Source organism: Heterodontus francisci, chromosome 20 (genome assembly GCF_036365525.1).
Source record: "Heterodontus francisci isolate sHetFra1 chromosome 20, sHetFra1.hap1, whole genome shotgun sequence".
NCBI lineage: Eukaryota > Metazoa > Chordata > Chondrichthyes > Heterodontiformes > Heterodontidae > Heterodontus > Heterodontus francisci.
In genome coordinates, this window is record NC_090390.1 from 37329060 (window position 1) to 37337102 (window position 8043).

The following is an 8043-nucleotide window of genomic DNA, read 5'->3' on the forward strand; positions in this document are numbered from 1 at the left end:
ACCCTTTGGCTGATCAACATGGAGTACTGATTCAACACCAATTGGAAGCAGCACTGAGGCTGGCAAGGGTGAAGAATTTAAGAATGTACTCTGGGTGGGGGACTCAAATGTCCATGGTCAAGAGTGGCTCAGTCACACCACTACTGACCAAGCTGGCACAGTCCTAAAAGACATTGCTGCTAGACTGGGTCTGCAGCAGGTGCAAGGCAACTAGAAATAGGGGAAAAACCTACTTGACGAAGTCCTCACCAATCTACCTATCAGATGCATCTGTCCATGACAGTATTTGTAGGAGTTATTACCGCAGCATCCTTGTGGAGACAAAGTCCCATCTTCACACTGAGGGTACCCTCCATCATGCTGTGTGGCACTAACACCATGCTAAATGGGATAGATTTTGAATAGATCAAGCAACTCACAACTGGGCATCCACACAGTGCTGTGGATCATCAGCAGCAACGCAATTGCTTGCATTCAACCACAATCTGTAACCTCATGCCCCAGCATATCCCCCACTCTACCATTACCATCCAGCCGGGGGAACAATCTTGGTTCAATGAAATGTGCAGGAGGGCTTGCCAGTAGAGCACTAGGCATACCTAAAAATGAGGTGTCAACTTGGTGAAGCTACAACCCAGGATTACTCGTGTGCCAAACAACAGAAGCAGTACGTGATAGACAGGGTTAAGCGATCCCACAACCAACAGATCAGACCCAAGCTCCGCAATCCTGCCACATCCAGTCGTAAATGGTGGTGGACAATTAAACAACTGACAGGAGGAGAATCCACAACATCCCCATTCTCAACGATGGGGGAAACCCAGCACATCAGTGCAAAAGATAAGGCTGAAGCATTTGCATCCAGCTTCAGCCAGAAGTGCCAAGTGAATGATCCATCTTGGCCTCCTCCTGAGGTACCCAACATCACAGATGCCAGTCTTCAGCCAATCTGATTCACTCCACGTGGTATCAAGAAACGGCTGAAGGCACTGGATGCTACGAAGGCTACAGGCCCTGACAACCGTCCGGCAACAGTACTGAAGACTTGAACTCCAAAAGTTGCCACACCCCTGGCCAAGCTGTTCTAGTACAGCTACAACGTTGGCATCTACCCAGCATTGTGGAAAATTGCCCAGGTATGTCCTGTACACAAAAAGCATGACAATTGCGACCCGGCCAATTACCACTCTATCAGTCTACTACCGATCATCAGTAAAAGTGATGGAAGGGATCATCGACAGTGCTATTAAGCAGCATTTGCTGAGCAATAACCTGCTCACTGACAGTTTTGTTTCCGCCAGGGCCACTCAGCTCCAGACCTCATTACAGCCTTGGTTCAAACGTGGACAAAAAGAGCTGAACTGAACAGATGAGGTGACAGTGACTGCCCTTGTCCTTGGCAGCATTTGACTGAGCATGGCATCAAGGAGCCCTAGTAAAACTGGTATCAATGGGAATCGGGGGAGGACTCCCCACTGGTTGGAGTGATACCAAGCAGGTAGAAATGCAGCAGACCTGGACAACATCCAGGTTTGGGCTGATAAGTGGCAAGTAACATACATCCCACACAAGTGCCAGGCAATGGCAATCTCCAACAAGAGAGAATCTAACCATCTCCCCTTGACATTAAATGGCATTACCATTGCTGAATCCCCTACAATCAACATCCTGGGGGTCACAATTGACTAGAACTGAACTGGACCAGCCACATAAATGCTGTGACTACGAGAGCAGGTCAGAGGCTGGGAATTATACAGCGAATAACTCACCTCCTGCCTCCCCAAAGCCTGTCCACCATCTACAAGACACAAGTCAGGAATGTGATGAAATACTCTCCAATTGCCTAGATCGGTGCAGCTCCAACAACACTCAAGAAGCTCGACATCATCCAGGACAAAGCAGCCCGCTTGATTAGCACCCCATCCACAAACATTCATTCCCTTCACCACCGATACACAGTGGCAGCAGTGTGTACCATCTGCAAGATGCACTTCAGCAACTCACCAAGACTCCTTCGACGGCACCTTCCAAACTCTCGACCTCTACCACCTAGGACAAGGGCAACAGATGCATGGGAACACCACCTGCAAGTTCCCCTTGCAGTCACACACCATCCTGACTTGGAACTATATCGCCGTTCCTTCACTGTCACTGGGTCAAAATCTTGGAACTCCCTTCCTAACAGCACTGTGGGTGTACCTACACCCCAAGGACTACAGTGGTTCAAGAAGGCAGCTCAGTAGCACCTTCTCAAGGGCAATTAGGGATGCTGACAGGAATGCTGACACATCTCCCGAACGAACAAAAAAAAAATCTCAAGAAAACCTGTCTGATTGTGAAAGAACCAATCACAGTAAACAGGAAAAGTAAAACATTCACAGAGGTGGTAAGCACAACCACTGTTTAAAAAAGAATAAACCCTGTTGCAGGCAAGAGTAGAGCTCGAGACCCCCTCCTCACCTGGCCGTAACACCTCCTTAACTCTGTAAACTCCTCCAGTTCTACAACTACAAACCACCAGCCCACCCCTCCCCATACACAAACACTAAACACCTTTGCCTTTGGCCTCATATCGTCCCCTTGCCTTCACCCCACTATTAGCAGCTGTACCATCAGCACCCTGCCCTTGTGCTCTAGAATTGCCCACGAGTGTCAGCTGTGGATCAGTTGGCAGCATTCTTGCCAGAGTCAGAAGATTGTGGGTTCAAGTTCCACTCCATGACTCATGCACAAAAATCTAGGCTGACGCTCCAGTGCCGTACTGAGGGAGTGCTACACTTTCAGAGGTGCTGTTTTTCAGATGAGACGTTAAACCCAAGGCCATGTCTGCCCTCTCAGGTGGGTGCAAAAGATCCTATGGCACTATTTCAAAGCACAGCAGGGCAGTTATCCCCAGTGCCCTGGTCAATATTTATCCCTAATCAGCATCACAAAAATAAATTCTCATATCATGATCGCATTGCTGTTTGTGGGAGTTTGCAGTGTGCAAATTGCCCACTGCGTTTCCTACATCACAACACTGACTACACTTTTAAAAGTAGTTCATTGGCACTTTAGGATATGTCCTGTGGTCACAAAAGGCACTATACAAATGTAAGTCTTTAATTTTTCCCTAAACCACCTCCTTTAAGACCTCCTTAAAATCCACTTCTTTGGCTAAGTTTTTGTTCACCCCTGCTAATACAAACACACAAATTTGGAGCAGGAGTAGGCCACTCCACCATGCAATAAGTTCATGGCTGCTTTGGCTTGATTGCATTTTTGTGAACTTCAGGAGTTTTTTTTAAATATTAAAGGGGGTACATAAATAAGTTGTTGCTGTGGTATATTAGCAAAACATGCTTTCTATAATGAAGGCAGCATTTTCTATTTGGTAGTTGACAAGTTTTTCAAAAATTCAAATGTAAGTCCTGGTTTTGGGGTGGGGGGGGGGTTAGATAGAATTTGGAGAGGGTCTCTCCCCCCCCCTCCCTCCCTCCCCTCCCTCCTCCATCTTGGAAAGTGCAAAAAACATAATGGTAAACTATGGGGCAATTTCAGCAATTCACTCTGAAAGAGAGATGTGACAAAATGTGATCTTTTCTCCCTTCAAATACAGTGATCTGTAGGGACATTTAATGAGGTTCTGTTGAACACTGACATCTCTCCACTGCCGACTGGTAACAAAATCCCCAAAGGCTCTTCGCACATCAGGTTTCATGATGCACAACATTTTGCCTAGTCATTGTGAGGTGTCAAAATTATCTTGCAGTAAAAAAAAACTTGATCAATAAAACAGTGTTTATCTCTAAAAACACACGCAAAGATTACATCTTTTAAAAGAAAAAGAGAATAAAAAGGTGGGATTTGAAAAGAGCAACAGTACCTGGCGGGCCTCCCTCATCAGCTGAGTCTCTGACTCTCTGAGACTGACAGCAAGAAGTAAAGTTGAAGTATTTTCTTGCTGCTGCTCGGTGCCCTGAGCCCGAGGTCCCATTACACTCGGGACTGGCAGCTCCTCGGCTGGGCTTTTCCACCAGAACTTCAAGGACATGCGGCTCAAGCCCTGGAGCCACAGTAACATCATCCTCCACCTCCTCTGAACCATAATAAACGCTCATTTTAAACAGCACTCACCTTCATCCCCTACACAACAGCCCCACCGTCCAAACTACCTGTACTAAACTGTTCCTAGTGTTAGAAACTGAATAGTTGTCCCAACCGCCGTCACCTCAAATAAACACTTGTGTTAAGGGGCGGTGCTTACCAACAAAATGGCTCCTGATTGCACGACGCTGAGCGTTGGAGGAAGCAAGGCCCATAAATAGAAACCCATCAGTCAGTTATTTGAAAGTAACATAAACTGAAACAAAAAAAAGACTTTCAGATCCACTGACAGCCTCAAATTCATACAGTAAGCTGCCCATAAATAGTTGTGTTGTGCCACTGAACCAGGATGTATGCTTTGCCCCGTCACTTTTATCTTTAAATTATCTACTTAATCGGGCTGTTCACTGTACCTCGGAGTTTAAGTACATGAATATGATACTATCTCATAAATAATGAATTATTCTGGCACTAAAGTGCATCTGTGTGTAAAAGGAGTGCCCTTTTAAGGCCAAAAGCTGCAAATGTGGCACCCTCTTGGGTCAGCTGGAGGCTAATTGTTCTTGGGTAGATTCTCAGGTCAGTTGAAGGTGCAAATGTCTTTGTTTTTATTGTAATGTTTTTAAAAGGTTACTGCCATGAAGCCAAGTGGAAGGTATTTTCTGTACATAGGGGTTTTTTTCCTTCACAATGGAAATGATTGGCTTTCTTGACCGTTAATTGTAACACCTAGGGTGGGCACTGTTTCTGAGTCAAACCATCCCCGGGGGAAACAGTCACTAATTGTGATTTTCTTTGGGGTGGGCGGTGTTGTGTTAATTGGCCCGGAGACAGGCTTGCTGACAAATTACGGACAATTGGCGGGGGCTCTCGAAACTGGAGGGCCAATCAGAGGTCTTCCAGCTTGAAAGGAGCGGCAGGCTGCAAAGGAGGTAAGTGAGGAAGAGGGCTTTTCAAAATGGAGGCGCCCTCTTCCAACTTTTTAAATTTAAATTTAAAAATGGATCTTGCAACCAAGCCACCACTATGGGGATGGGGGGTGGTGAAGCCCCTCTACAGGGCAGCCTGTGGCTGCTCCTGCACCCAGGCAGGGACGGAGGGCCAAACTGGCCTCGGGAGCCAAAGCCAATCACGGCAAGAGTGAGGCCATGTTATTTGGGAACTAGGCCGACCGATCCTTTGTCCCCTTCACCGTCAGGTCAGACTACCTGAAGGTGCAGGGGATATGGTTTCGGAAGGGCTGGGGCATGCACCAAAACCTGGAAGGAGCAAGTTGCCAAGGTACACCATAAACGGAGCATGTGGGAGCAGTGATCTCTCTCCATTGTGGGTAAGAACCTGGTCATCAGGTGCAAGGCGCTCACGTTGTTGCTGTATGTGGCGCAAGTCTGGCCCATACCCCACTCGTGCGCCGTGGCGGTCACCTGAGCCATTTTCCACTTTATCTGGAGATCTAAAATGGACCAGGTCCGGAGGGACACGATGTTCAAACCTCTGGATAAGGGCGGGAAAAATGTACCCTACGTCGCGGGAGGCGGTGGTATTGTCACTGGACTAGTAACCCAGAGACCCAGGGTATTATTGTGGGGACATGAGTTCGAATCCCACCACAGCAGAAGGTGGAATTTGAATTCAATTCATTAAAAATCTGGAATTAAAAAGCTAGTCTAATGATGGCCGTGAAACCATTGGCGATTGTTGTAAAAACCCATCTGGTTCACTAATATCCTTTAGGGAAGGAAATCTGCTGTCCTTACCTGGTCTGGCCTACATGTGACTCCAGACCCACCGCAATGTGGTTAACTCTTACATGCCCTCTGAAATGCCCTAGCAAGCCACTCAGTTGTACCTAACCGCTACAAAGTCAATAAAAAGGAATGAAACCAGACGGACCACCCGGCATCGACCTAGGCACCAGAAACGACAACAGCAAACCCAGCCCTGTCGACCCTGCAAAGTCCTCCTTACTAACATCTGGGGGCTTGTGCCAAAGTTGGGAGAGCTGTCCCACAGACTAGTCAAGCAACAGCCTGACATAGTCATACTCACGGAATAATACCTAACAGACAATGTCTCAGACACTGCCATGACCATCCCACCGGCAAGACAGACCCACCAGAGGTGTTGGCACAGTGGTATACAGTAGGGAGGGAGTTGTCCTGGGAGTCCTCAACATCGACTTTGGACCCCATGAAATCTCATGGCATCAGGTCAAACATGGGCAAAAAAACCTCCTGCTGATTACACCTACCACCCTCCCTCAGCTGATGAGTCAGTAGTCCTCCATGTTGAACACCACTTGGAGGAAGCACTGAGGGTGGCATGGGCACAGAATGTACTCTGGGTGGGGGACTTCAATGTCCATCACCAAGAGTGGCTCGGTAGCACCACTATTGACTAAGCTGGCCGAGTCCTAAAGGACATAGCTGCTAGACTGGGTATGCGGCAGATGGTGAGGGAACCAACAAGAGGGAAAAACATACTTGACCTCATCCTCACTAATCTGCCTGCCACAGATGCTTCTGTCCATGACAGTATTTGTGGGAGTAACCACCGCACAGTCCTTGTGGAGACGAAGTCCTGCCTTCACATTGAGGATATCCTCCATCATGTTGTGTAGCACTATCACTGTGCTAAATGGGATAGATTTCAAAGAGATCTCGCAATGCAAAACTGGGCATCCATGAGGCGCTGTGGGCCATCAGCAGCAGCAGAATTGTACTCAACCACAATCTGTAACCTCATGGCCCAGCATGTCCCGCACTTTACCATTACCATCAAGCCAGGAGACCATCCCTGGTTCAATGCAGAATTCAGGAGGGTATGCCAGGAACAGCACCAGGCATACCTCAAAATAAGGTGTCAACCTGGTGAAGCTACAACCCAGGACTATCTGTGTGCCAAACTGTGTAAACAGCATGTGAAAGACAGAGCTAAGCAATCCCATAAACAGCGGATCAATTCTAAGCTCTGCAGTCCTGCCACATCCAGCTATGAATGGTGGTGGACAATTAAACAACTAACTGGAGGAGGTGGCTCCACAAATATCCCCATCCTCAAGAATGGGGGAGCCCAGTATATCAGTGCAAAAGATAAGGCAGAAGCATTTGCAACAATCTTCAGCCAGAAGTGCCGAGTTGATGATCCATCTCGGCCTCCTCCTGAAGTCCCCAGCATCACAGATGCCAGACTTCAGCCAATTCGATTCACTCCGCATGATATCAAGGAACGACTGAAGACACTGGATACTGCAAAGGCTATGGGCCCTGACAATATTCCAGCAATAGTACTGAAGACCTGTGCTCCAGAACTTGCCGCGCCCCTAGCCAAGCTGTTCCAGTACAGCTACAGCACTGGCATCTACCCGGCAATGCGAAAAATTGCCCAGGTATGTCCTGTACACAAAAAGCAGGACAAGTCCAACCCGGCCAAGTACCGCCCCAACAGCCTACTCTCAATCATCAGTAAAGTGATGGAAGGTGTCATCAGCAGTGCCATCAAGCAACACTTGCTTAGCAATAACCTGCTCAGTGACACTCAGTATGGGTCCCGCCAGGGCAACTCAGCTCCTGACCTCATTACAGCCTTGGTTCAAACATGGACAAAAGAGCTGAACTCAAGAGGTGAGGTGAGAGTGGCTGCCCTTGACATCAAGGCAGCATTTGACCGAGTATGACATCAAGGAGCCCTAACAAAACTGAAGTCAATGGGAATCAGGGGGAAAATTCACTGCTGGTTGGAGTCATACCTAGCGCAAAGGAAGATGGTTGTGCTTGTTGGAATTCAATCATCTGAGCTCCAGGACATCACTGCAGGAGTTCCTCAGGGTAGAGTCCTAGGCCCAACTATCTTCAGCTGCTTCATCAATGACATTCCTTCAGTCTTTAAGTCAGAAGTGAGGATGCTCGCTGATGATTGCACAATGTTTAGCACCATTCGCGACTCCTCAGATACTGA

General features: G+C 47.8%; 1 protein-coding gene across 1 annotated transcript in view; it reads right to left on the reverse strand.

Moving 5' to 3' along the window:
- Nucleotides 1-4234, reverse strand: part of LOC137380576 (solute carrier family 35 member G1-like) — a 69551-nt gene extending 65317 nt beyond the window's left edge. Inside the window, exon 1 of the mRNA XM_068052610.1 lies at nt 3866-4234. Within this exon, the coding sequence (XP_067908711.1) occupies nt 3866-4100 (235 nt within the window). The 5' untranslated portion in view covers nt 4101-4234. The remainder of the gene's footprint in view (nt 1-3865) is intronic.
- Nucleotides 4235-8043: the final 3809 nt, after the last annotated feature.